This window comes from Procambarus clarkii, chromosome 93 (genome assembly GCF_040958095.1).
Source record: "Procambarus clarkii isolate CNS0578487 chromosome 93, FALCON_Pclarkii_2.0, whole genome shotgun sequence".
In the NCBI taxonomy this organism is placed as follows: Eukaryota; Metazoa; Arthropoda; class Malacostraca; order Decapoda; family Cambaridae; genus Procambarus; species Procambarus clarkii.
The window spans coordinates 622,501-649,808 of record NC_091242.1 but is presented as its reverse complement, the minus strand read 5'-3'; the positions used below and the strand labels follow the sequence as shown (position 1 = coordinate 649,808).

The following is a 27,308-nucleotide window of genomic DNA, read 5'->3' as shown; positions in this document are numbered from 1 at the left end:
ACATTGTCCTTCTGAAGTGGAATTTGGTTTGATGTAGGGAATTCAAAATAGGTACTAAATAGGGACCTGGCCACTAAGTAGGGAATATAGGTAGAGTGCACTACCAACTACCTCACCTGAACCTAGTGCATAGGTTCGAACCCTCATCACGGCTTCTATGGATTTTCTAATAATAATAATGGTAATACATTTACTGTATTTAATAAAGTTAAAATGTACTGTATTTGGTTACATGCTGGTTCAGGAAGCAGTTAATTCACGTGGCATAGTCTTAGAAGTTCCAATTCTTCTAAGTAAACCAGTAACTAAAATGATTTCTTCTAGCCGGAGTTTTTTCTAATAAATACTGTACCCAAAATAGCTACAATGAAAAATAAAGGCCCCAGAGACTTGTAATGTTTCTAGAAGTCACAACGAAACTTGTGAACCTTCTTCAAAATGTAGGGAGTAGGATGAGAATCTGCAAGGGTGTGGTAACCAGGATAATGCTTTATCAGTAATAATAACCTGTTTGTCCTAGTGTGGGAAAATCAGCCAGGCTGTGGTAAGCAAGAGTTATACACAGAAACAAGCCGGTTTGACCAAGTTGTTAACAAGTCAGGACTGTGTATGAAGAATGTTATAAATTATGTAAAGGGATGGTGTACAGTACGGTACTTGGTTTTGGGTGTGGAGAAGATGTACTGTAAGATGGTCAAGAACAGGTTAATGTAAATAGCCCTAGTTTACGTTAGTTGCAAGACATCTTTCATTAGTTCGAAAATTAAGTAATTTATCGAGTCTTAATAATGTTCTGTTCTCTGTGCTCAAAATGACGTGACTGAATAATACTTCTTGATACTTTATATTGGCATGACCATTTTCGTCAACTATCCGCTGTAATTTTTCATATATTAGTACAAAAAACGTAAGATATATTACTTTTCAGGAATAATTATTGGTGTGAACTAAAATAAAACGGGCTTAGGATAGAAAAATAGTCGTACATGGTTGTAATAAGCGTAGGTTAGGTTAGTGGGAGTTATTGACCTATATGTTCCTGGAGTAGTCGACAGTAAGAAGTGGTCCGTATGCATCCCGGCTCGCTAAACACCAACTACTAGCCTGAGTTTTACATTAATTTAGTTGTATTGTTAATTATAAAGACCGAGTGTCGAGTTGCGCATAATAAACCTAGATTCTTTGAGACGCCTAATGATGATTGATTGATGAAGATTAAGCCACCCAAAAGGTGGCACGGGCATGAATAGCCCGTAAGTGGTGGCACTTTTGAGCCATTACCAGTATGAAGAGCTGATACTGGAGATCTGTGGAGGTGCGACTGCACCCTGCGTGACGGGAGATGTCTCCCGTGACACCTAATGCAGTGTTGTTTGATTTTATACGAAGATAAGGTGTTCACACCCTATCTTCACACCTATGCATCGTATTAATGTTTAGGATATTTAGATGCTATTTTTTTTGGGGGGGGGGAAGGGAGGGGAGGGAATTATCAGGGGGGGGGGGAAAGCGCCAAGCTATTACGACTATACAGCACTTGGAAGGGATAAGGATTTGGGATGGGACGGGGGGAAGGAATGATGCCCAACCACTTGGACAGTCGGGGATTGAACGTCGACCTGCTTGAAGGGCAACCCGTTCTCGCAAATTTAATAAGTCAATATTGACTTATTAAATTTGCGAGAACGGGTTGCTTTTAGTAGCTAAAACCAATGCATGCACAAAAACAAGCGGTTACGCTCTTTTGGAATTCAAACCAATACACGCAAAAACACGTGGACTTACAATTCTTATCTAAACAAAAACGAGCGCGCGTACACGACCCTCCCATCCTGCCAGTGTGGTGAATGACGTGCAGTAGCCTCTATACTGACTTAATGCACATTCAGGTCGAAAAATACGATAAACACAAGTGGACACGCACGTTCACGGAAGAAAAAGACAGCTTTCTCTGTCAAAGCACAAAGATGACACCGAGGGTGCTCTCAAGAGCTCCAACAGGCACGCCAATTTAAAGCCCACCTGAGAAGCATCAAGTAATAAGCCAGAGCAATGAGCGGACGCGGTTCAATTGGTGGTGGAGGGGGTGGCATCAATAACGAGGCGAGCATCATGTGGGCTCACAACTGACAAGTGTCGTAATGGTCTCCAGGTGGAGGTGACGCACAGCCGCATGTCTTGACGTCAGTAGAGGCTTGCTTGTAATGACTGCAGTACTACCAAGTCACTCGCCTACCTCACACTTTCAACATCATAATTAAAATTATAAAAGACTTAGGTGCTACTAAAAGAAACATTACAAACTAAACTCATTTAAAATTGCAATAGCATTTCAAAATCCATCATATCCGTCGAACCACTTGGGCTGGACGGTAGAGCGGAGGTCTCCCGTCCAGACCTCCGCTCTACCGTCCAGCCTTTTTACGAATTTTACGAATTTACGAATTTACTTTACTGGAAATTTACTTTACTGGAAGGGCGTGACTGGAAAGTGAGTGAGCAGACGGGTTAGTCCATGTAACAAATTGAGAATTTTTGGCCAGTGAGGAAAATTTTAGTCTGCACCGGCCGCGGAACGTTGGCACGGAAATTGCAGTCAGCTGTTGTTGGCCGCGCGGTGTTTGCTTACTCAAGTGCTGTGTGATATAGGGGGTTTTTCGAGGTTTTAACGAGTTATTTACTTGAAGTAAATATTGAATATTTTTTAAGTTTAATTATGTAGTATATTTTTTTGTATGAATTTCATTATTTGCTATACTGTTTGTTATCGGTTCTTAACAGATTTATATTTTGTGAATAATTCTCTAATCACGACTATTTTATTAGTTTGGTTCAGATGCATATTTGAATCATTGCACACACATTTTCTTTGTATATGTGCGTTTCTGTATCAAAACTGCATCATATATTTTTTGTTTATGGTTGGTTACCTTGTGATGATTTCGGGGTTCAACGTCCCTGCGGCCCGGTCCTCGACCAAGCCTTCGGTTTTTGTGCTTGACTATTTTTGTGTGTTATGACAAGTGCCTCACCCCTGTCTCTCTCTTGGTCTAACTTGATCACCCAGGAGTAGCACTTGGCGATGGTGCCCAGGTCCTATAGCTCTACCATTCCTTAGTCCTGCGCCTTCATCATGCCCCCAGGCCCAGGCCCTGCGCCTTCACCATGCCCCCATGCCCAGGCCCTGCGCCTTCACCATGTCCAGGCCCTGCAGTGCTTGACTGGTTGGTCAAGTTAAGATCACCTTTAAAGGTGTGTCCGGCTTGCGGTTTTAATTGGACTCGTATCGTCTATTAATTTTAAGGGAGTAGGCTTGAGGTGGAGGAAGGAGAGTCGCATTTAACCACTCATGAGCAGAGTTTGGTCTACGTACGGTTATTCCTGATCAACTCATTGTCATCATATTGCACCTTGAACGTTATTGACACTAGCGTGCAAATTGGTGCCGTTTTAAGCGATTCGGGTTGAACTCGGACAAGTGAACATAGGTTTCGATAACTTAGATGAGTTTGTCCTTGTCTTACACTTACGGTTAGGCAATAGCACCTTAAATTAGAAGTTTATAAAAATAGTGAGAACGGATTAAGATGAAGTGCTTCTCTTCCTTATTCTCTTACTCGAATAGTGTCTCCTTCCCCCGAATAGAAAGTTCAGTAAATTTGCAGGGGGGAAGAGGCTATAAAAGGTGCATCATAACACATTTTATTTATCATAAAATGCAACAAAAAACTTGTATCGCAGACCCTAAATTTTATATGGCAACGGAATCCAGATTTTGGTGACTTAATAGAGATTATCCAAATGGCTATTGCTCTGTTAAGCAATAAACTGCTTAACAGACGCCAGTGAAATTGAACAATCAACTGTAGGCCAGTGTCACTACCATCACATCATCAAACTTTTTAAATAGGAACCAATTGAGTTTGCAAGGGAAATAGAGACCACGTCTTTGCAATAGTAGAGCAATGTAGATGTAACCTACTCTACAGTTGCAGTTACAAAGACCTCTGAGATTAGTGCTGTGTAAGACGAGGAAAATGCTAACGTAATGTACTGAAACTTGGGGAAACCCTTGACATGCGTGACCACGATATGGTAACACTCACAGTTCAGGGGGGAGAAATAGCCTAATGAACAAATCCACAAGGGCCGTGACGAGGATAAAGGTGTCATGTGTCCTATGTGAAATAGCCTAAACTACTCTATCTCCTTGATATATATTTTATTGTCTCAATAAACTTTCTCGAACTTGAACACACACAGTACACACGAAAGGAATAACTGGAAAATAGGGCGATGGATCGTGAACTTCCTAACACATTCACGTGTATACTGGTACTAGTCCTTCCCCTAATCTCCTTCCCCCTCCTCTGTACGTGCGCTTATGTACGTATGTACGGACGTGTGTGTGTATAATATCAGGCGTGGGCGTGTTAAGAAGGTATTCATGCGTGGTAGTGAGTAATGCTCAATGTGTACCCGTCAAGGGCTGGGAATAACAGTGCACTGGCGCAACCACTTTCATTTATATGTGACGGGAAGTCATTGGGGGATGGCATCCTGAGCCTGCAGGGGGGGGGGTCAGAGCCATGACACACAGTTACTGGTGCTACACGAGGTGCCACCTTAGGCTGTATGAGGCGCTAGGCATCTCTGGTCCTCGGGAAAAGACTGTTCTAGTAATGTTATATTCAGGGCTCGGTCCTCCAGTGATGGTACCCTCCAGGGCACGTGTCTTCTCTCGTGTAGAATATTCTCTCCTTCCCTCTACTTTTAGAGCAGTTGACTATCCGAAGTAGAAAATGTCCAGATTGGTGCAGATTAAGCCACCACAAGAGGCGGCACGGGCATGAGTAGCCCGTAGAAATATCCGGGTAAGTTTTACTGCTAGTGTAAATTCAGTAAAGTATCTAAACCACTTTGACTGTCTCAAAATACTGGGAAGAGGTGAGAGAGATGTCCGGTCCCTGATCTGCAATGTTAAAATCAGGGTGATTAGGCTTAAACACAACTAGAGAACAGAATGGTGAGTATAAGAGGCACTCGACTCTTTAACCTTCTGCCAACATGTGTAGTCATTATTTCTGGAACAAAGGTAAAAGTTCTCTAGAGGAAACAAGACAAGTTCCTGCGGGAGTTGACGGGCACGTTGCCCAGTGCCCGCTCTCTTCTTGTGTGTGGTCCCGCCTCGCTCCAGACCTCAGCGTCCCGCCTCGCTCCAGACCTCAGCGTCCCGCCTCGCTCCAGACCTCTGCGTCCCGCCTCGCTCCAGACCTCAGCGTCCCGCCTCGCTCCAGACCTCTGCGTCCCGCCTCGCTCTAGACCTCTGCGTCCCGCCTCGCTCCAGACCTCAGCGTCCCGCCTCGCTCCAGACCTCAGCGTCCCGCCTCGCTCCAGACCTCTGCGTCCCGCCTCGCTCCAGACCTCAGCGTCCCGCCTCGCTCCAGACCTCAGCGTCCCGCCTCGCTCCAGACCTCTGCGTCCCACATTAGTGACTGGAAAAGAACAATGAAATATTTGTGATTTATATGGCTTCTTAGGCGAATTTCTGATTAAGTTAAATTATCTGTTAGAGATGTTAGTTTTTGGCGTAGGCGCTTTGCACGGTCTACGCGTAGGGGCAGATCGGCCTTCCATATGTATTAGTGTAGTAGCAAATCTAAGGAAGGAAAGAGTTACTCTTTGTCCTGTCAACATGCTGCGAGTTTTTGCTTTTGCCATGTTTTGTGTGTATGTCCGTAGTGTGTAATGGCCCCCCCCCCGGTATCCTCTCTCTACTATCTCCCCCTTCCCTCTTTCCTATCTCCCCCTCCCTCCCCCTTCCCTCTCTACTTTCTCCCCCTGCCTCCCCCTTCCCCCTGCTCTGGGCGGGATGTTGGTCTCGAGGCTGAGAAGTTATTCTCGGGGATATTCGTGGCATGGTTTAATAGACCAATGTTTAACATTCCTTCCTCCAGGGTTCCCTTCTTCACTTGTGTCTGTGTCTGCAGTTGCATACTTCCTCTCGCTCCGTTGGTCCTTTATTTGGTGTATTTTTTGTCAGGCGTTTGGCTTCCGTTGTACTGTTGGTTATTGTCGTGTTTGGCTTCCGTTATACTGTTGGTTATTGTCGTGTTTGGCTTCCGTTGTACTGTTGGTTATTGTGGTGTGTTTGGCTTCCGTTGTACTGTTGGTTATTGTGGTGTGTTTGGCTTCCGTTGTACTGTTGGTTATTGTCGTGTGTTTGGCTTCCGTTGTACTGTTCATATCGTCGTGTGTTTGGCTTCTGTTATAGTGTTGATTATGTATCCTGTTGTATTATTTATAGTGTTTCAAGATGTGTGGCGTCCGTGCTGTGTCTACAGAAAGGTAAGGTAAATATCAGGAGAAAGCGCTAAGCCATTACGACTATATAGCACTTGAAAGGGGTGAGGCCAGCAATTTGGGATAGGACGGAGGGAAGGAATGGTACCCCATCCACTTGAGCGGTCGGGGATTGAACGCCGACCTGCAAGAAGCGAGACCGTCGCTCTACCGTTCAGACCAAGTAGGCATGTCTAGAGAAAGTCTTCATGTATAGGTATGAAATGTTCGAGACGTTTGTATCGCATTGCGAGGAGGGTTGCAATTACGTGATTTAATTGACTTTGTGCCGACTCCTTGTCATATTTTGCGCCGCAGTTCCGGGTTCGATCCCCGGTGCAGGCGGAAACAAATGAAGGATAACTGGGCAAGGAGCGTTTCTTTCACCCCTGATGGCCCCCTTTTCACCTAGCAGTAAATAGGCACTTGGGAGTTAGACAGCTGCTACGGGCTGCTTCCTGGGGGTGTGTAACAAAAGGAGGCCTGGTCGAGGACCGGGCCGCCGAGACGCTAAGCCCCGAAATCATCTCAAGATAACCGTATATTTTGGGCTTCTCAGATCCAGTGCTGGCGAACACAGCTGCCGTAAATATTAAACAACTTGATTCAAATACGGCGGGAGTTTTGGGTGACGCCTGTGCTAGAATTAATCAAGAATTAAAGTGTCTCCTCTTACGAAACCTGTTCATCTTTTTATGGTCACAAGGTCCTTAGTTTGTATTTATTAAAATGTTTATGAGCTAGGAAACGTTGCGAGATGGGTTCCGACCCCAGGCTTTTATTTGTTGTGCTTCCGAGCTCATGAACTGTTTCATCTTCCGAGCTCATGAACTGTTAAGTCTTCCGAGCCCATGAACTGTTTCATCTTCCGAGCCCATGAACTGCTTCATCTTCCGAGCTCATGAACTGCTTCATCTTCCGAGCCCATGAACTGCTTCATAAGTGCTACCTAAGCCGCCGTGATCGAGGAAGGATGCACACGTGGTGTAAGTGGACAAGTAATGTTTGACGGACCCCGTGTCTGACGAGGTTATTTTGACAGGGATTGTATCATTTGCATGTTCTTTGCATTACTCTTTTTACTTCAGTCTTTTATAACCCTTTTTATGTAGTTGAGCCATTGTCATATTGTTGTGAGTAGTTGCTCTGGTGTCATGTCACGTCATGCTGTCATCCCGTGGTTGAGTAGCATTGCTTAATCGGTTTTCCCATGTTGTTGTTGTGGGGAAATGTTGATGCAGGTGACCTAATGTTGCGTGTGAGCTGGATGGTTGCAGTAAGTCTAAATTATTTTTATCTTCACTCATATAACACCGGGTGAATGATTGGATTTTTAATTCATATTTTTGTGTCTGACGATCAGTCAACAAAATCCACAAGCTCTACTATAACTAGTCTTTGACAGTTTAATTTGCTCGCAAGTGAAGAGTTAATTGAAGGCTGTTATTGATAAAACTTTTAGTTGTGGGTGAATGATTTGTTTATTAGGATTTTACTCTAAAATGTCTGTGTAGCGTTTCTAGTGAAATGTGGCGCTAAAGACCCGCAGAGTTTGCGACAAATACAATTTGCCCGTGCAGGCTACTGAACATATGGCCCTGTATGACTAACCATCCTGCGAGATGGGGACTTTTAGTATCACTGCTATCTTCTTCACTCTTGTGTTCATTATATTCTCATAACGAACCCCGAGTCTGCCAGTGCAGACTGCTTATCACATGCCTCTGTATAACTAACCATCCTGTGTGATGGGAATTTGTAGCACCACGTAGCTAACTTTTTGGCACACTGTAGTCCTCTTCATATAGTCTAGGGCAGGTGCACAAATGCCGATGTACCTAAATATGTTAATCAAAGAAAAAGGAAAAAAGTAGCTCCTCACCTAGCGGCCTGATGAGGGAGAGACGTGGGATGGGGGGAGAAGTAGAGAGAAGTGATATGTAGAATATGGGAGAGGTAGAGAAAACATTTTTTTATTATTAACATCTTTAGGCAAAATTGTAATTAATTTTGTCAATAATCTGAGGATTTCGATTAAGTCTTATTAAAGTGAGGATAATGCTGGTATTCACTGTCACGCAGGACAGAGGGTCATACATAAGACAATAGGTCTAAACTGTAGGCGGAAGCACTTATATATCATGGTTACAATCAATGTTTTAATGTATGGATATGTGAAAACAACTTTCCATTGTGCACTGCCACACAAGGGCAGGGATGGGTTCATAAATGATGCAGCTTAGAAGTAATATAGATCAAATTTGTTCTTCATTCTTTAAAATGGACAAGTAAATTTTGGATAACTGGGCAAGCACGACACAGACCGAGCTATTGGGTCGCCTGGCAGCATGGAGCCTCATTTTCAAAATAAATAATCGTCTCCAAAACATAAAATTTTTAATGTTAAAGTTTAAATTAAGTTTAAATTTAAATTACGAAATGTTATTGTAGCAAGAAGTTATAGGGGGTGTTATTAATAATAAAAAGTTACCAGATTTCGTCTTTCCACGAGTTTTGATGAAATAATTGTAATGGGAGGTATGAGGCGAGGCAGCGACCAGCTACCAGCGACGGTTGGTGAAGCTCGGGGCAGCGGGGTGTGTGGAGTATGTAAACGGTCTCCAGCGACCATGTCAGCGGGTGTGTGTGGAGAACGTAAACGGTCTCCAGCGACCATGTCAGCGGGGTGTGTGGAGAACGTAAACGGTCTCCAACGACCATGTCAGCGGGGTGTGTGGAGAACGTAAACGGTCTCCAGCGACAATGTCAGCGGGGTGTGTGGAGAACGTAAACGGTCTCCAACGACCATGTCAGCGGGGTGTGTGGAGAACGTAAACGGTCTCCAGCGACCATGTCAGCGGGGTGTGTGGAGAACGTAATCGGTCTCCAGCGACCGTGGCAGCGGGGTGTGTGGAGAACGTAAACGGCCTCCAGCGACCGTGTCAGCGGGGTGTGTGGAGAACGTAAACGGCCTCCAGCGACCGTGTCAGCGGGGTGTGTGGAGAACGTAAACGGCCTCCAGCGACCGTGTCAGCGGGGTGTGTGGAGAACGTAAACGGTCTCCAGCGACCGTGTCGTGTTTTAGCGTCAGACTACGAAGGATTAGGGTTTTATTTTGCCCGTGTATTATTCACGCTGTGTGGTGGTGGGTCTAGCTGAGAGATGGTCGCTCTGTTGGTTATAGTGAACGCTGAGAGTACACCACGGTTATAGTGAACACTGAGAGTATACCACGGTTATAGTGAACACTGAGAGTACACCACGGTTATAGTGAACACTGAGAGTACACCACGGTTATAGTGAACACTGAGAGTACACCACGGTTATAGTGAACACTGAGAGTACACCACGGTTATAGTGAACACTGAGAGTACACCACGGTTATAGTGAACACTGAGAGTACACCACGGTTATAGTGAACGCTGAGAATACACCACGGTTATAGTGAATGCTGAGAGTATACCACGGTTATAGTGAACACTGAGAGTACACCACGGTTATAGTGAACACTGAGAGTATACCACGGTTATAGTGAACACTGAGAGTATACCACGGTTATAGTGAACACTGAGAGTACACCACGGTTATAGTGAACACTGAGAGTACACCACGGTTATAGTGAACACTGAGAGTATATCACGGTTATAGTGAACGCTGAGAGTACACCACGGTTATAGTGAACACTGAGAGTACACCACGGTTATAGTGAACACTGAGAGTACACCACGGTTATAGTGAACGCTGAGAGTACACCACGGTTATAGTGAACACTGAGAGTATACCACGGTTATAGTGAACACTGAGAGTACACCACGGTTATAGTGAACACTGAGAGTACACCACGGTTATAGTGAACACTGAGAGTATACCACGGTTATAGTGAACGCTGAGAGTACACCACGGTTATAGTGAACACTGAGTACACCACGGTTATAGTGAACACTGAGAGTACACCACGGTTATAGTGAACACTGAGAGTACACCACGGTTATAGTGAACACTGAGAGTACACCACGGTTATAGTGAACACTGAGAGTACACCACGGTTATAGTGAACGCTGAGAATACACCACGGTTATAGTGAACGCTGAGAGTATACCACGGTTATAGTGAACACTGAGAGTACACCACGGTTATAGTGAACACTGAGAGTACACCACGGTTATAGTGAACGCTGAGAGTACACCACGGTTATAGTGAACACTGAGAGTACACCACGGTTATAGTGAACGTTGAGAATACACCACGGCTATAGTGAACACTGAGAGTACACCACGGTTATAGTGAACACTGAGAGTACACCACGGTTATAGTGAACACTGAGAATACATCACGGCTATAGTGAACACCGAACATCATGCACTCTTGGCTCATGACGTAAATTGCCAAGTGAGTTTTCTAAACGTTGAGAATGCCATTGTTGGCGTGAGGTGACTCTGGTGACTACCCTGGCACTGTATTTACGGAGTGCCACAACTTTCCTCCTCTTGTGTTTTTCCCGAATTATTGGTGTCTGGCAGCAAGTTGACTGCTTTTCTGAATTATATGTAGTTTTCTACCAATTGGGTTGTAAGGACTTGGCTGAGTGTGTACTCACCTAGTTGTGCTTGCGGGGGGTTAAGCTCTGGCTCCTTGGTCCCGCCTCTCAACCGTCAATCAACTTGTGTACATATTCCTGAGCCTATTGGGCTGTGTGTGTGTGTGTGTGTGTGTGTGTGTGTGTGTGTGTGTGTGTGTGTGTGTGTGTGTGTGTATGTGTGTGTATGTGTGTGTGTGTGTGTGTGTGTGTGTGTGTGTGTGTGTGTGTGTGTGTGTGTGTGTGTGTGTATGTGTGTGTGTCTTTGCATACTCCCCTTCCTGTCGCCTTCCCCTCATCTCCCTCGTTCTCTTGTGCGCGTCTCTCTCTCTCCCCTCCATCTACTGTTTACCTTTCCTCTTGCAAGCCTCCCTTTCCCCTCACATCTGTTGCTCGTCTCCCTAAACTCTTGCTCGTAACTCTCCGTGCCCTCTGGGAGCCATCCCCCCCGGGGTCTTAAGATGTGTGGTGGTGATGGATGTGCGTGTTGTGTACCGGGGGAAGCATTCGCCCTGGCACCAGGTTTACCATAATACTGTGTCCCCTTTAATCTCAGCCCGGCCGACCTTGAAGCACTATCCTCCCCCCCTTCTCCCTCCTCCCCTCCTACGCACCCCAGGCCTCTCATACCCCTCCCCTGACCCCCCCTGAAGCCCCCCTCTCGTACCCACCACCCCTCCCCCTGAACCTCCTTTATATCCTCTATATATGTCTATATCTTGCTACATCGAAGGAGAGAGAGACGGCCTCTGTACTTCGCAGATTATTCTCGGAATGTATGCCTGCGGGCCGCTCCAAGCAACAGCCTGGTGGACCAAGCTCTCACAACTCTGGCCTCGGGCCGGGCTTGGGGAGTAGAAGAACTGCCAGAACCCCATCAAGCAGGTATGGGAGAAGCGGTCAATAATCAGTGACCGCCAGCTGGAGTTTATGCCAGGGGCGAGCAGTCACTGATAGGGTAGACTTGAGTAGATTAATTAAGGCAAGATTTGGTTGTGTTAGACCAGTAGTGCGGCGGGAGAGGGCGGCAAGTATGGCGGGAAGATTCAAGGATAATCAAAGAATCATTTAAATATTTGATCAAGTGCAGATTTATTCTTACTGTGTGGCTTGGCGCTTTCCCCTGATATCCCTCCCCTCCCTCTGACAGTATTATTAAAGACCAGAAGAGACAAAGGCTTCTTTGGAGACGAGTGTTTATTTGTCTCACGTTAGACATAAATTATAACCGACCAGAACCAGCTCACACGCCTCATTGTGTGTGTGTGCTAACTTAAGGTTATATATGTAAGAGCCTCGTCTATATGTATATTATATTTTGGGAGTGAATCGTGTTGTTATGTAGCAACATTGATGTACACGTTCAGGATGTTCCCTTATGTTGTAAAGCTGATGTGTTCTGTCTTACGAACCACGCATTAATAGGAGGCACGGAGTTATCAGGGAAAAGCGCCAAGCTATTACGACTATATAGCACTTGGAAGGGGTCAAGATATGGGATGGGACGGGGGGAAGGAATGGTGCCCAGCCAATTGGACAGTCGGGGATTGAACGCCGACTTGCATGAAGCGAGACCGTCGCTCTACCCTCAAGCCCAAGTGGTCAGGTTCACTTGGTTATAGGTAGTGTGATATGGCATTGTGGTAGCTTTTTAATGTATTTCTTATCATTAAAAAAATCGGCGTGATGCGAACAAATTGTTATTCGGGAAGTGCGGTCAAGATAACAATTAGGATAACCACTGGGTTAGGTTGTTCAAAGGTCGTGACGGCTGGCGTTGCTGCGGTCGACTGTTATCGTACACACCGTTTTCGTCGGTTAGTATATTTACGCTTTAGCGTTGTTTTGGGGCTGTTTTCGCTCACTTGGGCTGGACGGTAGAGCGACGGTCTCGCTTCATGCAGGTCGGCGTTCAATCCCCGACCGTCCACAAGTGGTCACCATTCCCTCCCGTCCCATCCCAAATCCTTATCCTGATCCCCCTTCCAAGTGCTATATAGTCGTGATGGCTTGGCACTCCCCCCCCCCCTGAGAGTTCCCTTCCGTTATAAAGTTTACGTTATCAGTTATAACGGTGCGATATTTGCTATAACAGCCCGGCCTCGCGGCTTGTCACAACGTACAGATTCCGCCCTCCTAACCCAACCAGAAACGCATGAACCCAACCCACCCACCTAGCCCAACTAATGCATAGCGAGCTGGTACTTTTCAAAGCACATTGCCTTTGGTACACGGGTTACCAGAACGTTATATTAGTTGAGAGGACGGGTTCGTTATTGACTGAACCGTTACGATATCGGATATAACGTTAGTGTATCGTGTATGAACGTGCAGCTGAACACTGCTTAGATCTATCTATCGGAGGGGAGATAGATCTCTTCTGTCTGTCCAAATGGCAGCGGGGAGCCTAGCATGCTATGTTGGATGCTCTTAGGCCTAAGCTGGGTCCTGACCTATTGTTATTAGGCCTAAGCTGGGTCCTAACCTATTGTTATTAGGCCTAAGCTGGGTCCTAACCTATTGTGTCTTATCTATTGGCCAGCCGCGGTCAAAACATAATTTGTTAGTTATTGTCAATAAAATGACATATTGTATACTGCCAAACACACAGTATACATGCGGAGAGAAGCACAGCCTAGCGGATCAAGTCTACACAAGCCTGGCCGGCCCCAGGGCGGGCTTGGGGAACAGGGGCCAGATTCACGAAGCAGTTACGCAAGTAATTACGAACGTGTACATCTTTCCTCAATCTTTGACGGCTTTGGTTACATTTATTAAACAGTTTACAAGCATGAAAACTTGCCAATCAACTGTTGTTATTGTTATAAACAGTCTCCTGGTGCTTCGGGGATCAATGTACTTGCGGGGGTTGAGCTCTGGCTCTTTGGTCCCGCCTCTCAACCGTCAATCAACAGGTGTGTGTGTGTGTGTGTGTGTGTGTGTGTGTGTGTGTGTGTGTGTGTGTGTGTGTGTGTGTGTGTGTGTGTGTGTGTGTGTGTGTGTGTGTACCTTGCGTTGTTGTATTTGAGCGTGCTTGGTGTAGTTAGTATACAAGTGCGTGCGCCCTTGTGTGTGTGTTCATTTGGGTGCGCATATAGGAGCTTAAGCTAATTATCCAACCACTCTGACAATGCAGGTGCAGCAGAGGTCGTTAACGGTGTAAGTTTGTGCTCTGCAGGCATTGTTTCCAAAGTGGCCGCGTGTTTGTCACCAGGCGGCCGATGTCGCGCCAACCAAACCTCTAAACTTTTATTTCTGTTTAAGTAGGGAGGGGGGGGGGTCGGCGGCTGTTTGGCCTGGTCGTCAATCTTGTTTGTGGGAGTGTCATTGTCTGCGTCTTGTTTGTGGGAGCGTCATTGTCTGCGTCTTGTTTGTGGGAGCGTCATTGTCTGCGTCTGGTGTGTGGGAGTGTCATTGTCTGCGTCTGGTGTGTGGGAGCGTCATTGTCTGCGTCTTGTTTGTGGGAGCGTCATTGTCTGCGTCTTGTTTGTGGGAGTGTCATTGTCTGCGTCTTGTTTGTGGGAGTGTCATTGTCTGCGTCTTGTTTGTGGGAGCGTCATTGTCTGCGTCTTGTTTGTGGGAGCGTCATTGTCTGCGTCTGGTGTGTGGGAGTGTCATTGTCTGCGTCTTGTTTGTGGGAGCGTCATTGTCTGCGTCTTGTTTGTGGGAGTGTCATTGTCTGCGTCTTGTTTGTGGGAGTGTCATTGTCTGCGTCTTGTTTGTGGGAGCGTCATTGTCTGCGTCTGGTGTGTGGGAGTGTCATTGTCTGCGTCTTGTTTGTGGGAGCGTCATTGTCTGCGTCTGGTGTGTGGGAGCGTCATTGTCTGCGTCTTGTTTGTGGGAGCGTCATTGTCTGCGTCTTGTTTGTGGGAGTGTCATTGTCTGCGTCTTGTTTGTGGGAGTGTCATTGTCTGCGTCTTGTTTGTGGGAGCGTCATTGTCTGCGTCTGGTGTGTGGGAGTGTCATTGTCTGCGTCTGGTGTGTGGGAGCGTCATTGTCTGCGTCTTGTTTGTGGGAGCGTCATTGTCTGCGTCTGGTGTGTGGGAGTGTCATTGTCTGCGTCTGGTGTGTGGGAGCGTCATTGTCTGCGTCTTGTTTGTGGGAGCGTCATTGTCTGCGTCTTGTTTGTGGGAGCGTCATTGTCTGCGTCTTGTTTGTGGGAGCGTCATTGTCTGCGTCTTGTTTGTGGGAGTGTCATTGTCTGCGTCTTGTTTGTGGGAGCGTCATTGTCTGCGTCTGGTGTGTGGGAGCGTGAGTGGCTGAGTGTGGTGTGTCGTAGGTAGTTAACCAACTTGTAAGTTATGCTAACTTGCATTCTGAATGAACAAGTACCTTTGGAAAGCGGCAAGACAGCTTATTTCTCGAAGCTTGGAACCAACGCGGCGATAAAACTCGACTTACCTTCAGTACATGACTACTTCCCCTTAATCATACCGTATACAACACTTGAAATTATGTAATATATTATTTGTAGAGGGATAGGAGTTTGTTAGGGGGATAGGGGGATATATAGGGGGGAAGGGGGATATATAGGGGGGAGGGGGGATATATAGGGGGGGAGGGGGAATTGTAAGCGATAGGTAATTTGCAACCATTGTTACAGTTTTGGGTTGTAGTTATAGCAGCCTGACGTATGTGTCACAGCCTGGTTGATCAAGTATCATTTGAAGGTGTTTATTAAGCTCTCCTTTGAACATTGTAAGACGCCAGCCAGTTATGCCCCTTATGTATAGAAGTTCTTTCTGAGCGTACCTAATCCACTTCTGGTTTTCAACGGAGGTATTCTGCACATCCTGTCATGCCTTCTGGTCTCATGTAGTGTTATTTCTGTGTGAAAGTTTGGAACCAGTCCTTCTAGTATTTTCCCGAGTGTAAATTATTAGGTATTTCTCCCGCCTGCGCTCTAGGGAATACAGATTTAAAAAAAATAAGCAGTCTCGATAATTTAAAAGTTTTATTGGCAGAGTCTAGCAGTAAAAGATGTTTGAGTGGCTTCCTTGCCCATGTTCCTGCAGCTTTGCATATGCTGCTGATGTTACACTGTTAATGGTCACTTCTGGTGACAGGCTCGGAGGATTATCTTTAAAACACGAGTGTATATATATATTTACCGTCTGATGCGTGCACCTGTCTGTACCGTCTGTAATGTGAAGAGGATGACGGGGGTTTTGCCATTGTTTTCTTTCTCTTGTGTGAATAGGTTTCTCCGTTTGTGGTTTAGGGGCGTGAGGGTAGTTAGTGAAGTAGTTATTGTGGTGTGGGCGCTGGAGGAGGGCGAGCCAGGTGTTGGAGGGTGGCCAGGGGACGGGCCAAATGACAATAAATAGCTGGCCACCAACAAGACTCCACCGGGGCCGTGCCAGCATGCCGCGCTCCCGCCCGGGGCCAACTCTCTCTCCTCTCTCCCGCCTCCCGCACCCTTCCTCGCTCGACCCTCCATCCAGCAGCATATGCTGCCTTCCCTGCCCTCCACCCTCCCTCTCCTGCCTTCCCTGCCCTCCACCCTCCCTCTCCTGCCTTCCCTGCCCTCCACCCTCCCTCTCCTGCCTTCCCTGCCCTCCACCCTCCCTCTCCTGCCTTCCCTGCCCTCCACCCACCCTCTCCTGCCTTCCCTGCCCTCCACCCTCCCTCTCCTGCCTTCCCTGCCCTCCACCCTCCCTCTCCTGCCTTCCCTGCCCTCCACCCTCCCTCTCCTGCCTTCCCTGCCCTCCACCCTCCCTCTCCTGCCTTCCCTGCCCTCCACCCTCCCTCTCCTGCCTTCCCTGCCCTCCACCCTCCCTCTCCTGCCTTCCCTGCCCTCCACCCTCCCTCTCCTGCCTTCCCTGCCCTCCACCCTCCCTCTCCTGCCTTCCCTGCCCTCCACCCACCCTCTCCTGCCTTCCCTGCCCTCCACCCTCCCTCTCCTGCCTTCCCTGCCCTCCACCCTCCCTCTCCTGCCTTCCCTGCCCTCCGCCCTCCCTCTCCTGCCTTCCCTGCCCTCCACCCTCCCTCTCCTGCCTTCCCTGCCCTCCGCCCTCCCTCTCCTGCCCTCCACCCTCCCTCTCCTGCCTTCCCTGCCCTCCCTCTCCTGCCATCCACCCACCCTCTTCTGCCTTCCCTGCCCTCCACCCACCCTCTCCTGCCTTCCATATAGCCTCTCCAGCCTTCCCTGTCCTTCGCCCAGCCTCTGCTGCCTTCTCAAGCCTGCATCTTTTCCCTTCCTTAGTCTGTTTTTATTTTTTAATTGTTGCTTTCCTCGACCATGTTTTTACCCGGCTGTCCTCCCTGTGTCCTCCACCCCCCCCTCCCTTACCTAGTTTGTTGCCACTACCACAGCTACCCCCTTCCCCATCACCCCCTCCCCATCACTCCCCCTCCCCATCACCCCCCTTCCCCATCACCCCCCCTTCCCCATCACCCCCTCCCCATCACTCCCCCTCCCCATCACCCCCCCTTCCCCATCACCCCCCCCTTCCCCATCACCCCCCCTTCCCCATCACCCCCTCCCCATCACTCCCCCTCCCCATCACCCCCCCCTTCCCCATCACCCCCCCGTCTCCCCTCCCAAGCCCACGTCCTTCATACTGTGGATTTAACTTGTTTTTTTCCCCAGTAAATGTTGGTCATTTATCTCCCGTGATTTACGGAGGCGCGCTATGCCGGAACCTGTCAGATGAGGCCTACGGTGGCTGTAGGGGCACGGTCAGCCCACACCGTGGAGTGCCACGGTCAGCCCACACCGTGGAGTGCCACGGTCAGCCCACACCGTGGAGTGCCACGGTCAGCCCACACCGTGGAGTGCCACGGTCACCCCACACCCTGGAGTGCCACGGTCAGCTCACACCGTGGAGTGCCACGGTCAGCCCACACCGTGGAGTGCCACGGTCAGCCCACACCCTGGAGTGCCACGGTCAGCCCACACTCTGGAGTGCCACGGTCAGCCCACACTCTGGAGTGCCACGGTCAGCCCCTCACCCTGGAGTGCCACGGTCAGCCCCACACCCTGGAGTGCCACGGTCAGCCCACACCCTGGAGTGCCAAGGTCAGCCCACACCCTGGAGTGCCACGGTCAGCCCCACACCCTGGAGTGCCACGGTCAGCCCCACACCCTGGAGTGCCACGGTCAGCCCCACACCCTGGAGTGCCACGGTCAGCCCACACCCTGGAGTGCCACGGTCAGCCCCACACTCTGGAGTGCCACGGTCAGCCCCACACCCTGGAGTGCCACGGTCAGCCCACACCCTGGAGTGCCACGGTCAGCCCCACACCCTGGAGTGCCACGGTCAGCCCCACACCCTGGAGTGCCACGGTCAGCCCACACCCTGGAGTGCCACGGTCAGCCCACACCCTGGAGTGCCACAGTCAGCCCCACACCCTGGAGTGCCACGGTCAGCCCCACACCCTGGAGTGCCACGGTCAGCCCACACTCTGGAGTGCCAAGGTCAGCCCACACCCTGGAGTGCCACGGTCAGCCCCCACACCCTTGAGTGCCACGGTCAGCCCACACCCTTGAGTGCCACGGTCAGCCCACACCCTGGAGTGCCACGGTCAGCCCACACCCTGGAGTGCCACGGTCAGCCCACACCCTGGAGTGCCACGGTCAGCCCACACCCTGGAGTGCCACGGTCAGCCCACACCCTCGAGTGCCAAGGTCAGCCCACACCCTGGAGTGCCACGGTCAGCCCCACACCCTGGAGTGCCACGGTCAGCCCACACCCTGGAGTGCCAAGGTCAGCCCACACCCTGGAGTGTCACGGTCAGCCCACACCCTGGAGTGCCACGGTCAGCCCACACCCTGGAGTGCCACGGTCAGCCCCCACACCCTGGAGTGCCACGGTCAGACCCCACACCCTGGAGTGCCACGGTCAGCCCACACCCTGGAGTGCCACGGTCAGCCCCCACACCCTGGAGTGCCAAGGTCAGCCCCCACACCCTGGAGTGTCACGGTCAGCCCCCACACTCTGGAGTGCCACGGTCAGCCCACACCCTGGAGTGCCACGGTCAGCCCACACCCTGGAGTGCCACGGTCAGCCCACACCCTGGAGTGCCACGGTCAGCCCACACCCTGGAGTGCCACGGTCAGCCCACACCCTGGAGTGCCACGGTCAGCCCACACCCTGGAGTGCCACGGTCAGCCCACACCCTGTAGTGCCAAGGTCAGCCCACACCCTGGAGTGCCACAGTCAGCCCCACACCCTGGAGTGCCACGGTCAGCCCCACACCCTGGAGTGCCACGGTCAGCCCCACACCCTGGAGTGCCACGGTCAGCCCACACCCTTGAGTGCCAAGGTCAGCCCACACCCTGGAGTGCCAAGGTCAGCCCACACCCTGGAGTGCCAAGGTCAGCCCACACCCTGGAGTGCCAAGGTCAGCCCACACCCTGGAGTGCCAAGGTCAGCTGTAACTTACTGGCACTGTGTGAGGCAAGGTTGACCCACACTAACGAGTGCCACAGACAGTTAACCCGCTCCCCCCTGGCACTATATTACCCACTACACACCTTCGCAAACTCTACTGGCTTGTTCGTTCTCGCGCCGGGGGGGGGGGGTTGAGCTTTAGTTCTCTGGTCCCCGCCTCTCAACCTTCGTACAGGTTTCTGAGCTGATTGGGCTCCATGTCTACATTTGAAGCAGTGTACACACAGCCTTTGACTTAGTTTGTTATAATGGCCGTGTGGCTTGGCCACTTAAGGTTCTACATGATTCTTGTGTGAGTACCACATCCCATTCAAATTAATGTGTTCTTTGCTCTATCAATTCTTCTGAGAATTTGGTATGTGGTAATCATGTCTGCACTAGCTCTTTTGTCTTCCACTCATTTAGTCTTCATTCTTAACTCATACCTCTTAGCTCTGGTACTTGACTGGTGGCATAACTCAACTTTGTCCAGCTTTGTTTTGTATTTTACATATACACACACAAATGGTTTTACGGTGGCGCTGCATATTCCAGTGTTGGTCTGATGTAGGTAGCATATATCGTCCTGAATGATTCCTTTCTTAAAATTCTAAAAGCAGTTCTTGGCCAACCAAACAGACGCCGCTGATGATATCTATTTGATGTGTGCTTCAAGAGACAGGCTCGGCGTGATATCAACACTCTGCCGGTGTCTTAAAGTGTTTCACCTCCCATTTTGTAGTTTGTATCCTGCCATCTGTACCCAACACCCTGTTTCATTACTGTGCCAATTTGAGTTAAACTCTAGTAGCCATTTGTTGAACTATTCGTTTTGTTTGTCCAGATTATCTTAAAGATTCTTTTCTTGCTCACCATCTCCCGAGTTAATTCGCCTCATAGTGTTTGACATCAGTAAACACTGAGAAGAATGGATGTATTCGGGCCGCTCCAAGCAACAGCCTGGTGGACCAAACTCTCACAAGTCATGCCTGGCTTCGGGCCGGGCTTGGGGAGTAGAAGAACTCCCAGAACCCCATCAACCAGGTATCAACCAGGTAGTCCCTCTGGAAGGTAATTGACATATATCAGGCACAAGATAGGTCTGTATACTGACTTATACAGCTGGTGGACTCTGGTGGTGACGTGTCGACGCTAAGATCAACTCCCTACTATTAGAACGTCGCATTTTGACGTATACTCTACCCAAGGCCCCAAATTGTCGTACTAGAAAATGGAAGCGGCTCGCAAAATTGACATATTGTCCCGTTTTCTGTTTTGGGTCCTCTGGGAGGTTAGGAGAGGAGACTTTTTAGTAAGACAGTTTGTAGACGTTGGGGAACCTTAGGAGGACGGGGTGGTGAGATGACTCTCACGGTGACTGGCTGTGTGCACTCACGTAGTTGTACCTGCAGGATCGAGCGTTGGCTCTTGGATCCCGCCTTTCTAGCCGCAGGTTGTTTAAAGTTTTAGACTCTTGTCTTTCTTCTCAGTATTGTATAGTTGTAAAACTGTGAATAGTGTTTGCTACTACAACGTGCTCCTTTAGTTTAGTACATTTTTCCACTACTCTCACGCTAAAATAAAACTGTGTGTGTGTGTGTGTGTGTGTGTGTGTGTGTGTGTGTGTGTGTGTGTGTGTGTGTGTGTGTGTGTGAAACTCAAGGCGCTCAGGAAAGGTTAGTGGTGGATTGTTGTACATGATGTGAGGAGGTGGTGAAGTGAGGGTGGTGAGGTGCGCCTGTGTGGTGGGGGTGAGGGAGGTGCTTCCCAGTGGTATGTTAGGTATGTGTGAGGCAGATGTTGTTGTAACCTGTGTGTGTGTGTGTGTGTATATATATATATATATATATATATATATATATATATATATATATATATATATATATATATATATATATATATATATATATATATATATTAAAAGGGTACCACCTCTGGTGCCAATGTGGGGACCCATAGCCTCAGAGAAGAAAATAAAAAGTATTCAGAGGAGACCTTGTGGTTTCTCACTGAACACTAATATTATCTTCTCCTACCACCCCCATTCTTTTGTATGTACACATATATATTTACTTTATTTGAACTTTGTTACAAAAAAGGAGTTACATATGGGTTACAAAGATGGTTATCATAGGTTGTCGAGTTCCTCCAGCTCCTCAGATGGCGAGCAGGAACCCTGGATGCAGTGCGCATTTCCCCTCTGTATCGCCACACTGAGGCGCTGGAAAAGAAAGCTTGCAGCTCTTGGGTCCCTTGTTGTTTCAATGAGCCTAGAACCCAGTTCCTTCAAAATAACTGGTAGCACTTTTATCCCAGGCGCCGAGTGTCTCAGAAGCAATGGGGACAAAATTGTAGTGGTGATCCAGTTCTCTATACTTACGGGATTTGGCTGCTTCCCTGTGGGTGGCAGCGCCACCTGGTTGTGCAACACTGAGGTTAATGTAGGTGTTAGCCAGGGTTGATACGCACGTGTAGTCCCATACCAACTGCTTGCCATTCTTCCAGGGGTTCACTGTGATACCATCCGGGCGACCAATAAGAGCATCAGAGTTACGGGGCGTCAGGTAACGGGGCTCTCTTTCAGCTGGGCATCCAGCTGTGGCGAGGCTCCTCTTGATGTCGTTAACTTCACTGTGCCTCGAGTGCCATCCCCCTGTGCTTTGGCAGAGTAGGCCATGGTGGCCGTACCTGTCAGCCACCACCTCGCCGCTATATATATATATATATATATATATATACATATACATATACATATATATATATATATATATATATATATATATATATATATATATATATATATAATATAACATATATAATATTATAGGACCTACTTGAGACCACACAGGTGCCACAGGTGCTACATAGGTCTCCCAGATTTGGTTCCTTCTTGCGACAATTTCTTCATTATTCAGACAAATTCGTTTGAGAATGTTCGCAACCATATCGTCGGCACCTGAGGGAGTCTGCGGGCCGCTCCGGGCCTTTAATCACCCGAGCAATTCTAATAATGGTTTGATTTTATTATGATGTCGAGGTGTTGTATACATTGGATACAATACCACTTGACACACACAGAGATCACAATAACGTGATGCATCAAATGAACAAATCCACAAGGGCCGATTTCCCTTGTGGATTTGCATCCCGATGTCTGGGATGCTCCCGGACGCAGGTTCGAATCCTCGTCACGGCCCTTGTGGATTTGTTCAATAGCACTTTTGTTGACACTTCCAGTGGGGCGCTGTAGTTATGTTGAGAGGCAATGATTGGTCTCGGAGGTTGGGGCTGTTAAGACTAATAGGCTGTGTAGGCCTATATATAAAGAAGTGGGACATGCAAGAGTGCTACTGGCTTGTTAGCTCAAGCGAGACTTACAGGTTGTTGCTACCTACCTTAGTCCCCAGTATAGGGAATGGGGAAGTTATCTACCTCAGCTCCCAGTGTAAGGGAAGGGGCAGTCGCGCCTACCTTAGTCCTTGTTCTGCTGTACAAGTGTCCTCTTCCCCTACACACACACACACACACACACTCACACACACACACACACACACACACACACACACTCACACGCACACACACACACACACACTCACACACACACACACACACACTCACACACACACACACACACACACACACACACACACACACACACACACACACACACACACACAGTTGAGTGGCGGGACCAAAGAGCCAGAGCTCAACCCCCGCAAGCACAATTAGGTGAGTACATACACTCACACAGGGGGCCTGTGGCTGAGTGGACAACGCTTGGGGCTCGTAATCCTAGGGTCCGGGTTCGATCCCCGACGATGGTGGGAAAACAAATGGGCAGATTCTCTCTCTCTCTCTCTCTCTCTCTCTCTCTCTCTCTCTCTCTCTCTCTCTCTCTCTCTCTCTCTCTCTCTCTCTCTCTCTCTCTCTCTCTCAACCTGATGTAAGGCAGTAGCGCCCCTGGAAGAGTCATATTAGCAAGTTTGTTTATAATATACAGTTGTCATGTTTATAAAGTCAACACTGACACGCGCGCAATAACGCAGCTCTGTCTTGCACCGAGTTTGCCAAGTGTTGAGAAGGCTGCTTGCAACTGGTTACTGCTTATTGAAGCTATAATCACATGCTTATTACTGCTTGTGGACGGACAGTTGGGTCTTGATTGGATTGTTAATGTTATGTTGAATTGCCTCGTTGGATGTTGTCATCAGGGTGGTTGTATAATGTGATTCATCACTCTATATTTTGTTGTTATTCAATATTTTGGGGAAATTGAAGTCGATAGAGACCAGTTTGCCCCGGGATCTGTGGTACAGGTAACCTGGCCAACGACAGGATGAACAACCCAGCGGGTTTTCTTCCTATTGGGGAGTGTTGTACATGCTGCTATGGCGGTGTGTCCACTCACAAGATGAGTGGCGCTGCCCAATAAACTCGCCCCTCGGGGCAAAATTTAAAAAAAAATGTAAGCTGGCTGAGGTGTACTCTCCTATTTGTGCTTGCGGGGATTGAGCTCTGGCTCTTTGGTCCCACCTCAACTGTCAATCAACTGGTGTACAGATTCCTAAACCTACTGGGCTCTATCAGTGTGTATCACTTGCACTGAGAGTTTGTTGGTATATATTGCACAGAGAATAAGAGTTATCGAGAGTGCTCTGGGAATAAGAGTATGAACTCTTTGCACTCAGAGGAAAGTTTATTTGCATAGGTCATTTAGTAATTATATCTTAAATGGAGAGTATATTAACATTTATTACTGGCATAGAGAGCAAGATAACATGTATTACTGGCACAGAGAGCAAGACAACATGTATTACTGGCATAGAGAGCAAGATAACATGTATTACTGGCACAGAGAGCAAGATAACATGTATTACTGGCACAGAGAGCAAGATAACATGTATTACTGGCACAGAGAGCAAGATAGCATGTATTACTGGCACAGAGAGCAAGATAACATGTATTACTGGCACAGAGGGCAAGATATGTATTACTGGCACAGAGAGCAAGATAACATGCATTACTGGCACAGAGAGCAAGATAACATGTATTACTGGCACAGAGTAAGATAACATGCAGTACTGGCATAGAGTAAGATAACATGCAGTACTGGCATAGAGACACTCTAATATGATGGCCAATATATGTAGGGAAAGGAGGTTAGTAATATATTGGGAGGGAGTTAACGATAAGACGTAAGAAGAAAGGTTGTGTGTGGATGATAGACGGTGGGTATGAAGGTCTCATTACTCCTCATAAATCCCAGCAGGAGTGGTCCACTTCTCACTCACACAAGGCGCCTCTGTCCAGGCTCTTCTTCCTCACCAGCCTCATTAAGGCGCGTGTCGCTACACGTGTAGTTTTAAATTTTAAATTTTGCCCCGAGGGGCGAGTTTATCGGGCAGCGACACTCATCTTGTGAGTGGACACACCGCCATAGTGACAGTATTGGGCAGCGCCACTCATCCTGTGAGTGGACACACCGCCATAGCGACAGTATTGGGCAGCGCCACTCATCCTGTGAGTGGACACACCGCCATAGCAGCATGTAGTGTCTTCTATATGGTCGACTTCAAGCATTTTGTTATAAAAGTATATTGCTATGGTGTACACTCCCACCCCCCTTTCCCATACACATAGGGCCTGACGGCTGAGTGGACAGCGCTCGGGATACGTAGTCCTAAGGGTCCGAGGCAGAAACAGATGGTTTCTTTCACTCTGATGCCTCTGTTCGTCTAACAGTAAATAAGTACCTGGGAGATAGACAGCTGCTATGGGTTGCTTCCTGGGGGTACTTAGTTGTGCTTGCGGGGGTTGAGTTCTGGCTCTTTGGTCCCGCCTCTCAACTGTCAATCAACTGGTGTACAGGTTCCTGAGTCTACTGGGCTCTATCATATCTACATTTGAAACTGTGTATGGAGTCAGCCTCCATCACATCACTGCCTAATGCATTCCATCTGTCAACTATGACAGGTGTGTGTGTGTGTGTGTGTGTGTAAGATAAATATATGTAGAGACATAAAAGAGGGAAAATAAATTGGTTCTCACACACACACTCATATATATATATATATATATATATATATATATATATATATATATATGTCGTACCTAATAGCCAGAACTCACTTCTCAGCCTACTATTCAAGGCCCGATTTGCCTAATAAGCCAAGTTTTCCTGAATTAATATATTTACTATAATTTTTTTCTTATGAAATGATAAAGCAACCATTTTCTCTATGTATGAGGTCAATTTTTTTTTATTGGAGTTAAAATTAACGTAGATATATGACCGAACCTAACCAACCCTACCTAACCTAACCTAACCTATATTTATAGGTAAGGTTAGGTTAGGTAGCCAAAAAAAGCTAGGTTAGGTTAGGTTAGGTAGGTTAGGTAGACGAAAAAACATTAATTCATGAAAACTTGGCTTATTAGGCAAATCGGGCCTTGCATTGTAGGCTGATAAGTGCGTTCTGGCTACTAGGTACGACATATATATATAATATATATATATATATATATATAATATATATATATATATAACATATATTATATGTATATGTAACATATCCACCCACCACCCCTCCCCTGGTCCCCCAGACGGGTGTCTTGAGACAGTACGTGACTTGGTGGTGAGCGAGGCATCTTGTGAGATTAAGCGAGACACGGGTTATCTTGAGGTTATCTTGAGATGCGTTCGGGACTTGCAATTACGGGAGATCTATTCGTGTCACATCTTCATTACTGCCACTAAGTGAATCTCAGCGCCTGCGCACAGGAAGCAAAGGACTCCTGTTAAGATGGACTTGGGGGAGTGAATGTCTCCAACCGGGCTGTGGTGGGTATGTGGGCCTGCGGGCTGCTCCAAGCAACAGCCTGGTGGACCAAACTCTCACAAGTCAAGCCTGGCCTCGGGCCGGGCTTGGGGAGTAGGAGAACTCCCAGAACCCCATCAACCAGGTATCAAACCTCAAGGCTGCTCGCTGGTGGGGTCATGAACCAACACGTTCATGAACGTTCTTGATGAATATAACACAGCAGTGGGAACAGGACTGTGCTTGGCGCTCACTTGTTCTCGGTTCGTATTCCTTGGAAGAGAAGAAGCGAAACAACAGTCCCGTAGTGAGTATGTTCTTTCCTGAATATTTGTGTAGTTGGCTGTAGTTCTGGTAATGTCCCCGGTGATCTCGGGGGGTTATAAACAGTGACAGTAAATTGGTTACTCAATACCTAAATTAGTAATCATAACACAACTATTCTTGGCGAGTGATTACTGATTAGTAACACAAATATATACATAGTGATTTTGCCTAGCTACACACAGTGTAGGAGGTGGTGGTGGCAAGATGCCTTACATTGCCAACAGTGCCAACAGTTTGCAACTTCGAATAGATCCACGAGTTTGCTTTAGAACAATTGGTTACCGTCCAGCAGACTATCAAAATATCCTGTGTTACAACGCATTTGAGGATTGCCCACTTCAAATTTAGTTTAAGAAGCGGGATCAAAGAGCTGAAGTTCAACCCTGGCAAGCACAGTTAGGTGAATGTCAAGCACAAGGGCGCCAGTCAGGTGTGGGGGGTGGGGGGAGGTTGGTACAAGTGTAGGTTTGGAAAAGGGGGTTTGTGTACCAGGAATGGATTGGGAAGGGGGTAGTTGTGAGTGTAAGCTGGTTAGCATTGTTATCATAGACGGTTATCATTGTTATCATGCACCTTCTCAGGGCGGCCAAGACCTGTACCACAGCGACATACAGCAGGTGGAAAGAGTGAGGGATTAGTGAATGAGTGGTTAGTGAGCGACTAGTTAGTGAGTTAGTGAGTGTGGAGTGAGGGTAAAAGAGTGAGCAGCCCGGGTACCTTTGACATAGTTGTGAAGGGCGTGACAATGACTGTTTACACTGGAGGGAGAGTTTATTACGCGGCCGAGAACACTGTTGGCGCGGACATTTGTCAGGGCGGGGCGGCGGGTGTAGCGTTGAGGCCAGTTTCCTGCTCTTGTACTCGGGCTTC

The 27,308-nt window shown here is 48.0% G+C and overlaps 2 protein-coding genes across 4 annotated transcripts in view; both read left to right on the top strand.

Annotated features, from left to right (window-relative positions):
- Positions 1-27,308, top strand: part of Mrtf (Myocardin-related transcription factor) — a 149,549-nt gene that overhangs the window by 3,232 nt on the left and 119,009 nt on the right. The gene's annotated exons all lie outside the window — the stretch shown is intronic.
- Positions 13,535-27,308, top strand: part of LOC138359787 (uncharacterized protein DKFZp434B061-like) — a 24,288-nt gene continuing 10,514 nt past the window's right edge. Inside the window, exons 1-2 of the mRNA XM_069319489.1 lie at positions 13,535-13,637; positions 17,511-19,238. Coding sequence (XP_069175590.1) covers positions 13,535-13,637; positions 17,511-19,238 — 1,831 coding nt within the window. The remainder of the gene's footprint in view (positions 13,638-17,510; positions 19,239-27,308) is intronic.